Consider the following 14,897-nt stretch of genomic DNA (forward strand, 5'->3'; position numbering starts at 1 on the left):
TCAAGGAAAAATATTTTGTAGCTCTGGGGAGGGTCAAGATAAAAAATACAAAAAAAAGTCACACCCCAGCCCCCCCTCTCATAAATAACGAACAGTCCCTTAATGTTAGCCTCAAGCACTGATATCTGTATAAGCCCTGCATCTAGCTTCGTTTCTGGGGTTATGTTATGGACTCTCTAACACACTGATGTACAATACGGTTGCTGCTCAGGACAATCAGGCCGTCCAGCAAGTGATGAGAACAGCCCAAGCCGCCACAGAAACTTTGCTCCCATCCAGGACATTTAAGCCAAACGCTGCACCAGAAGAGCCCGCAACACAATCAAGGATAAACATGCCAAGCTTTTATCACCACACTTTAATGAAGCTGATCTCATGTTAAATTAAGTTATGTAAGGTAGTACAGGCAAAATTGTCTTTTCCCTCAGCTATCACTGCATTTCTGCCCATTATTTTGTCCCGTTTGCTCCGTCACCAGCCGCCGCATATTCACCACACACTGGCAGCTGACCCGGTATACCCTTATGTGTTTCATATGTATGTGCTTTTTGCAAGAGTAATGTACTTCCTAAAGATACCCCATCAATTTTATTAGTGCTCTAAGTGTAGTGTGCATTTGTCCAGCAGGTGGCGCGTACTTTGTGTGAGTCAAGGGCGCCAGCGCGATGCCTCTGCTCTTTAGGGAGTAGGCCGTTAGAACCGCAAGAGACAAGCCACCAGCTAGAGAGTTTGTGCTTAGCCTATGTATTATAAGTACCTACCTACGTTTCAGGGGTTCAGGCAATAAACCAAACAGCCATCCAACTCAAAATATGATGTTTGTGTGACCTCATTCTTATCTGCATCATAAGCGCTGTGGTCAGACTTCCCGAGCTGGGTTCCAGGGCTATCACGTTATCTAGGCTACTTAATAATAACAATCAATGATCCCAAACCTAACCTTGCATTTAATTGTTTCCCCTCTTAGTGGAGGTTTTAAGTCTCAGGATAAGTAAAAACTGAACCAGTTCAAGAATATAAACCGAACTAGTTTAAGCTTTATCCTGAAGACCCAAATCTATCAAGAAATCAAATCAAATCAAACTTTATTTATATAGCACATTTCATACACAGAGGCAACACAATGCGCTTCACAGAAAAAAAATCCTGACACTAATTTTCCAGAGGGAAGCAAAAAACCAGTTCACCCATTTAAGCCAATATAGGAGAACTGTAAAAAAAATCTTCCCTATAGAAATAGTCGACCAGAACGCATTGATTAGGGGGAGAAAAACAAGTTTGCACTGGGTCTATGATTATACAGACTTCTAGGTACTTGCTGTCACACCGAAATGGAAAAAAGAGTCGAAGGGCCTTGGAGAATTGCAAAACTTCAAGTCTGCATTATAGGGACACAAAGTCTTAAAATCTGCTACTGATGCCACCTCCATACCGGTGAACTATTTTTAAGGGTATGCAGGAAAAAGTCTTTACTTAGAAAACATGTTAGTTCCATAGAATTTCTTAACAGCAGTGGCACTTGGTTTGGAACAAGATGAAAATACATGTATTTTGCTTCACACACGGATGGTGGATGAAGGAAGATACAATTAAGCAATTAACATCCTATCATGCTCTGTGGCATGTATAAAAATTGCTGAGCAGGCCCAGTTGACCTCGATTTTGGATCAAGATGGCAAGAGGAAAAGATCTAAGTGACTTTGAAAGAGGGTTCATTATTGGGGCACGGATGGCAGGAGCTTCAGTCACAAAGACTGCTCAACTGGCTAGTGTTTCAATAGGAACAGTGACTGAAGTGACATCTGCATTTAGATCTCTGGGAAAGACATCAGTACATAGGGTATGAAATTGTGGTCGAAAGTGCACATTCAATGACCGTGATGCTCGTGCATTAGTGCAATATGTAAGGAAAAACAGAAGAGCAACTCTTCCTCAGGTGACTGAGAACGTCAATGCAGGACGTGATCAGGGTGCCATGCCGTTGTTCCAACGGCCCATTATTCCGAAACCCCAATAGTCCGAAAAATGTCCCATTGGACCGAAAGCCGTCTTTTCTCCCCTTGTTTCTCAAACAAACAGAAGCACATGGCTAATTATTATGCAGAATGACGTCATCGGACCTTGCAACGTGCAACGGAGGAAGCCGGCTGTCGGACCTCGCGGTCGGATATTTACTCTAACAATCCCTCCTTCCTGGTTGGAATTATGCAGCGTTCCATGCAGCAGTGATATTACGATGGTAGCGAGGGCTTAATCCCCTAATAAATAATGTTCCTGCCTGGCTATTTACCAAGCCCCCAGGAACAGCTCTGGGCTGTGCGGCGATTTTGGTATTGCAAGTCACGTGACGCCATGGAGCCCAAAAAGACTTTTTCCCATAGAGATACATGGGAAAAGAACGCCTGTAAAACTCTGGGAAATTTTTCTGGGTATCGCACAAAGTCAAAATGGAGTCTTTGACTTATCAATTTTTAAATCATTGGGTCCATTTTTCTTTGGAAGCCACCAAGAGCCGTATAAAGCTGGATTTTCTGGAGCTCCGTGAACGCGCCTCTAGGCCACGGGAACGCTCCGTGCGCATTCACCACTTCTACTTCCACTGCTGACGAGCTATACAGCTAGCTGACTGTTAGCGGAGGCTTTTAGCTGTATGTGATCAAACTAGATCACATTAAACTCAACCCACACGTCCGCCGACACTTAGGTTTAACAGGCAAGACTTAAGAACAATAACGGATGGTTTCTATTTTGTTTTTGTTTCTCTCTTGATTAAATAGGTCACTTGCAAGCTAGCTAGCTAACGTTATAACATTGCTGTAGTTAACCAGCTACATGTAGCATATGCAGTTCTACTTACTATTGTATATTTATTTACATCTCGAAATTCTCAGTTTACAGACTATGCCTATGTATTTTTCTTTATCCTATTAAAGTTATGAATATATTTGGGCTTTGATGGTTCTAATTTCTTTTACTGTCTGTAAATTTATATTTAGATGTCCAATTTGAGTTAACCTGCTTGAGTTACTGATAATGTCTATTACGTAAATGGAATTGAGTCTTCTTCCAGTCAGGTGTGTTTCTGGGCACTGCATAGGGAGATCAAGCTTATAGAAATTTTGCTATGACAGAGTCTAGATAGTATAACACTTGCAAACTCAAGTAAACATTGGTGTGACACCAAACGAACCTAGAATATTCCCAATGATAATAATTTAACAGATTTATTTTTTTTCACTAGCAAACCTTGCATCTAAGTTGCATAATGCAAACCTATCTTCATACACTGTTTATATAGGACTGTGTTTGATCAGAGTACTAATATTTATGTCATGACTAAATGTTGTGAGGTGACCCACCTTTGATCCAGTGTAGTTCAGTCCCATGGATTAAATCAATACATGCAGCAGAATAATAGTGGCTACAAGTAATACTATCTCTACACTGAGGCAACAGCATGTTGGTTAACTTGGACTATGTGGTCTAGATGTGTGGCTTTAGTCAATATTGTCAGAAATTACTCACAAGGAAGAGACATTCAAAAAATGTATCAGTGTATATTCTGTAAGACTTGTATAAATAAAAACACTGTTAGTAACATAATATTGATATTTGTGACTAGAAAAACATAATGCTGGTAAAATGTAATTACCAAGGTAAGATGGAGAAAAGTAATTTGAGGGCAATGGACTATAGAGTGATGACAAATAAGACTTATTTAATAGATGATCCAAGACAAACTGTTATATGTAAAGTAAACATTTATTTCAAAATACGTTCCATTCTACGTGTTCCATTTTATATGGGTGAAACCATAGAGATGTAACACTAGAGGGGACATTACGTCATAGACTGTGGGATAACCGTCCGCCATCTTACCTGGGTACAGTTTACCAGCAACTACAACAGCTGTCTATGGGAAGCAACCATTGTTGTCCTGATCTGGACCAAACTGCTTCACTGACAGGACCAGAGAGACCAGAGAAGCTGCTTCACCTTCCACACGTCAGTAGAGTAGAAGATAGAGGCTGTTTTATATGCTAAATTTAACTGACACAACTTAAAACACAACATTTCTGGCTAGTAGTAGCCAACAGACTGGAGTTGGGTTTGAAACAGTTTGTATGTGTTAGCTAGTTAGCTGTTAGATGTAATCTTTACATTTCAGCTGTATGTTAGTTGGCTAGCTCTCTGCTGCCATACAAACACGTTGTTTCTGACAACAATCAGCACACATCATTCAGCATTACGTCCAACCAGTGTTTATATTCTACTGTGGCAGGTCGCGACTTGCTAAAAATATGTTCTATAGTGTTTTCTATAGTATTTGTATAGTACTCAGTAGCGGCACCGCTGCTGAAAATGCGCCAATTTTACTTTTTTATTAATTGCAGGCTATTTCTGCCAAGACGCACCTTAATGATGGAAGTGACACATAGTGGCGTGTGGTGGCAGACAGAGAGGACATTCATTTGCATATCTGTATAGGCTACTGTGGATTTTAAGTTGATTCAAGTGTAGAGATGTTTGTTTTTACTGTAGTAGCCTACTTGTTTACATGATGGCATCTATATAAATTATTTCTTTATGGATTGTAATCTTAATTGCAGGCTAAGATGTCATGCCAATAAAGTAAAAAAAAAAATGGCATTACATTTGCCTTTTATTGTATATTTTATCTGGGTGTATTGTTAGGTGTGTTTCAGTGATGGTGATATTTAATTGCTGTCAACATCTGTCTATTGCTACAACAACAGATCATTTGGGGGTTTTACATTAAAAATAAGCAGATTTTCATATATACTCTTAATAGGACAGTACCAAAGTACCAAAGAAATCTGAGAATTATAAAGTCTTCTTGAAAATAGGATTCATAGTTTCTGTAAAGTAATGCACCATTAAAATACTTCCAGAAGATAATCTTTATGATTTAAAACATAATTACTTAACATAGTTTAGCTATTTTTATCTACAGACTACAAAAAATGCTCATGCTTGGTACCATTTTAGACAGTCACAGTTGTCTTGCATACAGTGAGCTAAATAAAAAGTAGTAGTGATGTCTCAATACAAAAATATTAGCATTATAATGGCAGCATAAGCCACTTTCACCATTGATTCCAATGACAGTCAGCTGAGAAGTGTACCCAGGTAAGATGGCTGCCATATGGTCCCATTCCAGAATGGGAATTCTCTATGACAGGTCCCCTCTACTGTTATATCTCTATGGGTGAAACATTCTCAGGAGTATCAAGCATTACAAGACAAAAAACAAAAACACAATCATCTTTTAACTGGAACACTAGTTTATAACAGGTGGATATTTAGACAGCCTCGGTCCACAGAGGGCAGCTGTAATATGTCAGTACAAGGTAAGATTAAGTAAAAGCAAAGGGTTAAGAAATCTAGTAAAGAAAGAAACTAGTGAAAAGGCCAGAACACATCATAAATAAGTTAATTTCTTTGGGAGCATTTTCCAGAGAAGTGTCAGGTGGTTCTTGAAGAGCAGGACTTTCTGTAACAGAAGAAACTGCAGTTAGTATCTGCAGCTCAGTGTCTTACAGAAAACAGTTAGCATACATCATGATGATGATTACAGCACAGGGTGAAAAGTACTTAATTTGTGAAGCACTGGCTCTAGTAGAGGTGAAAAAGGTGCTACCAAGTCATTACTATCTGTGACCGATGTGAACTATCTCACATCGAAAATGCTCTAAATTATGTTCAAAATAAATCTCACCTGGTTAAGCAAGTAAACCCTTGACATGGACCTGGCTAGCGATGTGTGGCATGAAGTTGACTCCCTGTGAGAAACACAAGACAACGTTCAACACAACAAGTGGAGCAACACGAGTGGAGCATAAATCACAAATGCAAAGTTTAGTCTATGATCTAACGTTAGCGAACATTTCTATCTTTACGTTAACTAAGTTAACTTGTTTGATGTTAACCAATGGATGTGTTAGCTGACTCCGTCTCGTTATGCTAACCGTTATTACCAACGTTAGCTTAGCTCAACTTTATCCAGACTGAATCACTTCACATCGGATGTAAGATTTATACAAATAAAGCAAATGTTCTCTGATTGAATAAATGATAGTCATACCTGGACGATGGTTTCCCCGAAGAGCCGAGTCTGCAGCAGCAACAGCCAATCAGAACCTAGAACCTAGAAAGCTGCACATGAACGCGCCGTCGTCACGGTCGCTATGAGAACGCCACTAGACCATGGATGTGTTAAACTAAAAAATGACTATGGTCAACGGTGAAAAGACGTTCAAAACAGGTTTACAAGTTAAAGTTTTTTTACCGACTATTTGAAGACGTTGATTCAACAGGAAAAATAAAGGTAGAGAAAGACATAATACAGGGGACCACATACAACAACAGTCCACTACCAGATTCGAACCGCAGACGTTACAGTCATAAGGTATGCGTTTTAACCAGTAGGCTACTGGAACGCACTGCATGTTACCTTAAATATTTTTGTATATAACCCTTAGTATATACACCACTTAACTATGCTAGTGTCAGTTGTAGTCGAAGCTGTACCACCTAAGTACAACCATTTCAAGTTGTATGTCCCTCCCTTAAAGCCAAAATAAAAAACATAAGTCCCTCCCCAGTGCTTAAAAAAATATTTGACATGCCTTCCCTTGTTTTGCACCGACCCCCCTCTCATAAATAAGGAACAGTCCCTAAGAAGACCTGAGCCTAGACCCAACTAGCTAGGACATTTCCATATGAACAGAACGATCCCACGCCATGAAATAAAAACAATTAATCTGTAATGAATACAGAATATTAACACACCGTTTCACTTTACCACGGTGTTACCACGGTGTTCTGACACGTTTCAGCTCACGCTCTTATTTTGAAAGGCTTATTGAGGCATGGTGACGTCACATAGCAAGCAATATCCCTGATTGGCTGACTACATTTGTGGATGGTATTCACACTCTCTGCGGTAAAACGGTGTCAAAACTATTTGTAGACAAATGCAAAGCGATCCACAAATACACTGTGATCCACAACCACAGATTTGACACTTGAACGCTGAGCATTGCACAGAATTTGTACGCGTGTCTTGAAACAGTTGGTTGAAAATACAAGTTAGACTGTGTTTGTTTGCAAATTGTGAAGAGTGCATTTGTAGATTGGTTACACCCAAAAACAGCGGAACAGTAGTGTCAAAATTCTGAAAACAAATGCGAAACAATCTACAAATAGAATACGACCCACACACGCAGACAAATCATTTTGCATTCATTCAAATTCTGGTTTTCAAGTACAAGTCACTGAATTCTATTTGTGGATCATGATGTGTTTGTTTGTGGATTTTGAATCTATTTGTGGATCGTGTTTTAGATTTGTGGATCATGAAGAGTTTGTTTGCGGATTTCAAATCTATTTGTGGATCGTGTTTTATATTTGCGGATCATGAGTTGTTTGTTTGTGGATTTTGAATCTATTTGTGGATCGTGTTTTATATTTGTGGATCATGAAGAGTTTGTTTGTAGATCGTGTTTTGTGTTTAGAAATTGTAATATATAATTGTGACTCATAGTCTGTGCATTTACAATGATTTTGACATCGATTTACCCCCATACATTTTCCCTCAAATAAATGTTTGTTTTGCGACTCTTTATCGCTGCCTGCTCTAACTCAACAGTGATCCAACCTATATTCAGTTGATGAAAGCTTTTCTAAACAGCCGGTGTGGAAGTGATGCGTTTTGTGTTTCCGGTTTGTTTGGAATCAACAGAAGAAGAAGAACTGGGTAGTTAGCATGAGCAGAGATAGCCGCCATGGCTGAACAGACAGAGAAAAGAGAAACTCAAACTGCAGCAACAGAAAATCCAAGCTCCGCCCACACTGTTTGATTGACAGGTGATCTGTGGGGTGGGCAGTGCAGAAACACCTGAGCACTAATGCCGTTGATTGGCTACTGATGGGTGAAGTCCATCAAAAGTTCAGCTGCAGCCAACGAACCAGGAAACAAAATAACCGATCGATATCAGCCGACGTTTCTGTAGTCTGACAAAATGAATGGACTTCCATAAACCGTTGTTGTTTGTGTTTATGTTGTCTTGTGGTGCGATCAGTTCTGTAGATTAGACCACAGATCAATAAGACGAGGTTGTCTGTTACTTCCTGTGTTAACATCTCTCCTCCTCCTCTCTCGCTCCCTCAGGCTGCTGCAACGTGATTTGTTCGGACAAGACGGGAACGCTGACCAAGAATGAGATGACGGTCACTCAGCTGTTCACCTCAGACGGACTGCATGCCGAGGTCTGACTGCCTCTCTTTACCTCTCATATTACAAAACAGACAACCTGCCACACTGGCTGTTGATGGGAAGGCAGTAGAGTCACAAAACCAGAAGTCTGGTGTCTTCAATACCAATGCTAACTTTAAATCTCTGTGTGACTCTGGTAGTGTCTTGGGTCGTGTCTCTTCCTCCATGATAAAACCCCCAAAATCAGTGATTCTGTGATCTGTTGCTCCGGTAGAGCAGACTGGAGAATTGTGTTTTTTTCTCTCTCCATTCACTGCCGTTGTCTGGAGGAACAGTCTGAAAATCACTTCTAGCACATAAAGGAACGCCGACAAAGCAGATTCTGACAATATATTAAAAAAACTAGTCATGCTGCTGAATTGTTTTTAAGTGAATCTCTTTCTTTATGTTATTTTTGATTAAACCTTTCAGTTTTAACAAGTGGAACACCGAAATTCTTCCGACCGGATTTCGATGTGATTACATTTTCAGAAAAGCCTCACAGTGTGCGTTGGATCATTTCTTCATATGGACTGAAATAGTTCCATATTTGGCTCCTGGCACCAGTTTGTCAACCAGTTTAGGTGAACTGGGATCCAGTTGAAGACGTGCTGGACTGATTGACGAATGTTTGGCGAATGTGTTCAGCTGCTAAAGTCTGCTGTCCAGAGCCAGACTGACGCTCCGTCTGCTCCAATCCTCCTTCTTCTTTTAATGTTTCCAGTCTGAGTCTGAACATTTACATCCTCTAGAGGTCACGTTAAATTGGAATTTCAGCTTGCTTCAGCTTAAAATTCAATATTAATTCAGTCTTTTGCAGTAGTGTTGAAGCAGTGTTGATATTTTGATTATCGTGACAATGCAGTGCCTCGACTGAAATGGGAACGTCAGTGGAATGTGTTGGAAGCAGAGAGAACAGTGTGCCCCACTTCCCTGCTGTGCAAGCTACAGCTGCATGCTGGGAAAAATGGGTTGGGTCACTGTGACAGATTGTTCCAGGGGACATTTTCTACTTTGAGCCTGATGGCATCTTTATAATATAATGACACCGTAATAGAAACTTGAATATAATAATAACTGCTGTCAAAGCTCACCTGGATGTAAACGGACACCCAAGTCAGACTTTAATGCTTCACAGATCAGAGTCTCTAACTTCGAGAGGGAAAATAGATGTCAGCAAATAAACAGTAAATATATACCAACAAGTAGTTCAGATTAGATTAAAACTAAAACTTGATTGACAGTGAATGTCCACATCACATACATGCAAACTGGAAAAACATTCATCTTAACAAGCCATTTAGTCCAATATTCAGTCTTAAAATCTTCCAGTAAAATCTGCCAATAGGGTGAGAGCATTTCCATCTGTTTCCAGTGCAAATCAACTTTGAAAATCAACGCAAATCAGTTTTCTTGATATTAGTGGTTCTGCCTTGTTTGAAAATATTGACATTTATTTCTAGAAAATTCCTGAAATAAGTGAAGCTGTATTGGAAAATGCGGGATAATCTAATTTTAGATTTTAAGACTCTGTATGATATTAAATGAGCAGACTGCGGTCCTGCCAGTCGTGTCTCCAGTTTGACGGAGGCTTCTTGTTGTTTCTGACCGGTGTTGTCGTCTCCTAGGTGACGGGCGTCGGCTACAACGGAGCGGGAGAGGTTCTGCTGGACGGGGAGATCGTCCACGGCTTCTCCTGCCCCTCCATCAGCAAGATCGTGGAGGTGAGAAATTGAACTTCAGAGTGTCAGGGTCTTGAAAGGGCTGGGAATTGGACAAAAACTCTGGAAAGTTATTGTTTTTCAGTCCTGATAGTCATGACTACATGTTTTATATGTAGCTGTAGACCTGTTGTCATTTCTCATGTAGTGATATTAGTTGTAGTGAAGAATTATCTTCAGATACAGACACACATTTCATGTCAAATATCCCCAGACAGATACACATTTGACCATAGAGAGATTTTATCCCGAGGAATCCATCTGAGAAGATTTTTGTCATATTTTATATTATTATATATTTTGTCAGATATGGCTTGGATTACATAACCTGAGTGAAACCTCTGATCAGAACAGTCATCCTAATAGCTTCTAGAAAGTGAAATAATAGTGAAGTTAAACTCATTTTATCCTCATTCTGCTGTGGACTCCCTTGAAAGACTCCTAGAGGTCCTCGGACCCCAGTTTGGGAACCACTGGTCGGGTTACAGTCACATACAGCAGTGGATTTAGCTGTAGTGTAGAGTGATGTGGTCTGGAAACAGTGTAGGAACACGACCACATGAAAGATTAATTTGTGTTATTATTAATTGTATTAACAATGTGTAACATTTTCCTTAACATATTCAGAAAAATCTGTAATCTGTGTGTGTGTGTGTGTGTGTGTGTGTCATGTTAGGTTGGCTGTGTGTGCAACGACTCTGTCATCAGGAACCACACACTGCTGGGACGGCCCACGGAGGGAGCGCTCATTGCCCTGGCCATGAAGGTACACACACACACACACACACACTCTCACACACACACACACACTGACTGGATTTCCTAGCCTCAGCTTCGACCCTGATCATTACATGCTGAACCAAAGGCTCCGATCACATGTTTTGAAGGGTAAACAACTTTTTTGTTGAAGCCTACAAAGCAGTGTTGTTGTTGCTAGGCAACCACAGAATCAGCTGACGATCAGCTGTCATTCACTCAAACAGCTGTTGTTTATTGTGCTGGCTGGCATCCACGTGATTTTGCTAAATTATACAATAATTTTAAACAATAGAAATTCACGATAAAAAGTTGACAGACATTTCTAGTGCAGTTCTAGTTCCAGCTTGTCTCCAGTCTGTTTCCTGAGTCTTTGTGAGTCATAAAGCTTCTGGTGAGCCGCCATGTTTGTTGTTTAGAAGAATCTCTGGAGAAGCCCCGCCTCTCCGTTGATCCGATTGGATGCTAGAGCAACAGCGACACTGATGTTGGGCGTCTTTCCACTCGTGGCGTTCAAGCCGTTCGTCCAAAAATGCGAAGCGCCCAGCAACGCAAAAGCGGCTCGCAAAACAATGAAAACAACTAAAAAAAACTGCAATCTGCTGCTAAACAAGCAGCCAAACCCTAAACTAATCTTAATTTAACCCCGATGCTGTTCTAATGCTGATCTGAACCCTAATCTTAAAACAAATTTGAATTTTGAGAAGTGTATTCCAGGCAGGAAAGGGAATTTGATGAATTCTCTGTGCAAGTCAGGGAATATCAGGGATTTTTTTTCCACTTTCCAGGAATGTAGCAGTTTAGTTTTTTCCAACATTTCACACATTCGTTGCATTAGATCGTTTTCAGACCAACTGGAGAGAAAACCAGACTGAAAAAGCACAAACCAGGAAGGAAAAAAACACTGCAGCTTAGATATTGAAAGTCATGGAGTCTTACATCAGCATCACAGTGGGAATCCGTGGTCTTAGTTCCTGAACACTGCTTCTCAAAAGTATGGTAATGCAAACACACACACACACACACACACACACACACACACACATACTCCAAACCCTCTCATGTATAGAGCTTCCTCTGGACTCGGCTGCTTGTTGCCGGGCCGCTCGCCCTCGTTGCATCAGCTGGTGGTGAAGGATGAAGGACGAAGGATGAAGAGAGATCCAGCACAGCTCTCCTTTTATTTGTTCATTTATTGCCGTACGGACCTTTCAGGCAGGACGGCCTCCCTCAGCTCGCCTGTGGCCGGCGTAACGAGCGGAGAGATGAATTATCCAGCGTGACGCGGAGCAACAGGTCGGCTCAAAGGAGGAAAGGTGTTGCAGAGCTGCTGGCCGCCGCGAGTCGCAGTCAGAAAAATTAAAATAAAGTAGCCGCACACTCATAGCCATTTCATAAACATTTTCTTGGGATATACACCGCCCGTCAAAAGTGTGGGGACACCTTGCCTTTTCTAAATTTTCAAAGTAATATTTGATTTTCTCTGTTATTTTTCAATTCAGAAGTAAGGAAAGAAATGCCCGCAATGCTTTTGTTAACATAAAATATGAATTTCTTGATACTTTGGATCTGTTTCTTCAACACTCAGCTTCATGTTCATCAAAGTGTCTCTTTGGTGTGAAGAGAAGGTTTTTCATGGCAGAGCGTCTCCGACTGTCGGCGTGAAGAAACTTCTCAAACTGAACCTGGTTAGTCTTTAATGGGGTTAAGTTACTGCCAACTGACACAGAAGAGGTAGCTGTCCCCAGACTTCTGATGGGCGGTGGAAGACAGGTGAACCGCCACAGGTTCATTACATCAGAAGAAGCTCCTCACGCTGAAAACATTGAAATGAAAATCACTAAAAAAACAAGCAAAGACGATTCTTCATTCAAGCCTCAAGCAGGAGTGAGTCCAGGGAGCGAAGCTGTCAGGCTGCTGTGGGATAAACAGGCTTTTAGCTTTGAAAACCTTTTCGCAGGTAGGAGCCGCCGGTTTCTGACTCGTACCGACGTGGAAACAGGCTTCTGACAGCAGCTTCATCTAGAAAACCCTCTGAAGGACTGGGACAGTTCCACAACGGATCCACATTCCTACAGGGAACAAATGAGAGGCGATAAATGATATTGATCATCCCTTTAAATCTTCACTGGAGACGTTGGAATCTCTTCCCGGTTTCCTTGACTTGGGCCTTTTCTTCTTCCTCCTCGTCTTCCTCCTCCTCCTCTAATCGGGGGAGGAGACGAGGTTGTGTTTCTTGGCCGGTAAAAAGCAGCAGTTGTGGAGGTTTCCCACTGAGCAATTGTTAATTAAAGACGTCTAAACGGTTATAGACGTCTAGGCTAAAATGAAGCTACATAGGGTTTAAAAGTGAAAGTTAAGTAACGTCTTAAGCTGCATCCTCTGGGGTAAAGGACAAAAATAAAGCGTTATCTTGTACATCTCCTGCATATTTTTGATATTTGCAGCTTTTAATGCATTGTTTAAATATGTAATAATGTATTTACTGCTTGTCTAAAACTGGGCTATACATTGTCAAATAGATCCCGGGCGATATGAGAGCTAAAGTATAGACACAATGTTGAAAGGAAGTCTAGTGCTCAGATTGCTTAACCAAAAGAACTGAACTTTTAGAGGAAAAAAGTAGCACATCCAAAAATAAAAGTAGAATGGCAGAGTTCTCACTTTTCACTTGAATTTATTGGCACACACACAATAACGCATTTTGGGCCTATACAGCCTTCATCATGTGTGCCAATAAATTTAAGTGCAAAGTGAGAACTCAGCCATACTACTTTTATTTTTGGATGTGCTGCAGATAGCATGTCGGTTGTCAGTTAGCCAACTAGCTTGAAACTGGAAAGGACAGGATGGGTTTAAGTTCAATTTGAATTCACAACACTCTTCTACGATTCCCCACCCTGCAGCTCCACCGGAGCCGGGCCACTGCCTTGCTCAAGGGCACGTTGTGTTTGTCAAGAAGCTGTAAAGTTGTTTGAAGAAGATATTATGTAGAGGAGAGGATGGGCTTGGTTTGAATTGGCCCCGCAGCAGCAGCAGACGAGTGGAAACAGACACGTCAAGGCTTGGCTTTAAGTTCTTTGCACATCCATACATAAGATAAAAACACTTTAAAAAATAGAGAAGATAAGAGTAATAAACTGTGGGTGACAGCAGGTTAATGCCATCAGGTAGGAAGCAGCAGCACAGGAAGGCTCTGACCTGTCTGCTGTGTTTCTGCCTTCTGTGCCTCTAAATACATTATAAATCGATTTGAGCGTCAATTTTCTAAAAAGATCATCTTTGCACCAAGGTTATTATAGTTTTGCATTTTTCATTAGTTTTTATTTTTATTTCGTTTTGACTTTTTGTTTTCAGTTTCAGTTTAGTTTTAATTCGTTTTTAAAGCGGGTTTGCTAGTTTAGTTTTTATTTTTTGAAAATGTTTAGTTTTAGTTTAGTTTTTATTAGTTTCAGTGTTAGTTTTAGTCTTTTTTTGTAATATGGGGTATTTGTCAGGGGCGAGATTCAAAAAGGTAAAAAAAAATATAAAAAAAAAAAAATTGGAAGATAGATTTCACATCCACCCAAAATACTAGGCTTATGTATGAAATAAATTGACAAAGACGAAAACTAAAGACATTTTCTCTATAATTTTAGTTTATTTTAGTTAGTTTTGTAAACACACAATACAGTTTCAGTTAGTTATCGTTTTTTTGTAAAGCCTATTATTTTTATTTCAGTTAACGAAAATGTTTTTTCACACCTAGTTTTCGTTATTTCGTTAGTTTTCGTTAACGATAATAACCTTGCTTTGCACGACCGTAGGTCTGTGTCAGGTTTGTCGGAGGAGAAAGATAAAGCCAAAATCTGTCGACTGCCGCGCGCTGTTTTCACTTACAAGGGTTTTATTTGAAGACGCATCGTTTTGGTCTCGGACGTCTGGTCGCTGCAGGGTTCGATCAGCGCGTTCACGCCCCAAACCCTCAGTTCAGTTCAAACGGACCGAACAAGGCGGCTGTGAAAACAATCACACCTACAGTTCGTTTTCTTTGGTCCGAAACATAGTTGAAAAGTTTACTTTGTAGCGTTTCTGTATTTGGTTCGTTTAGGTTCACGCTGCCCAGATAGAAGCGAACCAGAGCTTGTAAACAAAAGTCACAT

General features: G+C 40.5%; 1 protein-coding gene across 2 annotated transcripts in view; it reads left to right on the top strand.

Moving 5' to 3' along the window:
* The window catches only part of atp2c1 (ATPase secretory pathway Ca2+ transporting 1), a 76,438-nt gene that overhangs the window by 44,579 nt on the left and 16,962 nt on the right, over positions 1-14,897 (top strand). For both annotated transcript variants that reach the window (XM_078286989.1, XM_078286990.1), the window contains 3 exons: positions 8,195-8,292; positions 9,907-10,002; positions 10,676-10,765. In XM_078286989.1, the coding sequence (XP_078143115.1) occupies positions 8,195-8,292; positions 9,907-10,002; positions 10,676-10,765 (284 nt within the window). The remainder of the gene's footprint in view (positions 1-8,194; positions 8,293-9,906; positions 10,003-10,675; positions 10,766-14,897) is intronic.

The sequence above is a fragment of the Centroberyx gerrardi genome, chromosome 12 (assembly GCF_048128805.1).
Source record: "Centroberyx gerrardi isolate f3 chromosome 12, fCenGer3.hap1.cur.20231027, whole genome shotgun sequence".
Classification (NCBI taxonomy): domain Eukaryota; kingdom Metazoa; phylum Chordata; class Actinopteri; order Beryciformes; family Berycidae; genus Centroberyx; species Centroberyx gerrardi.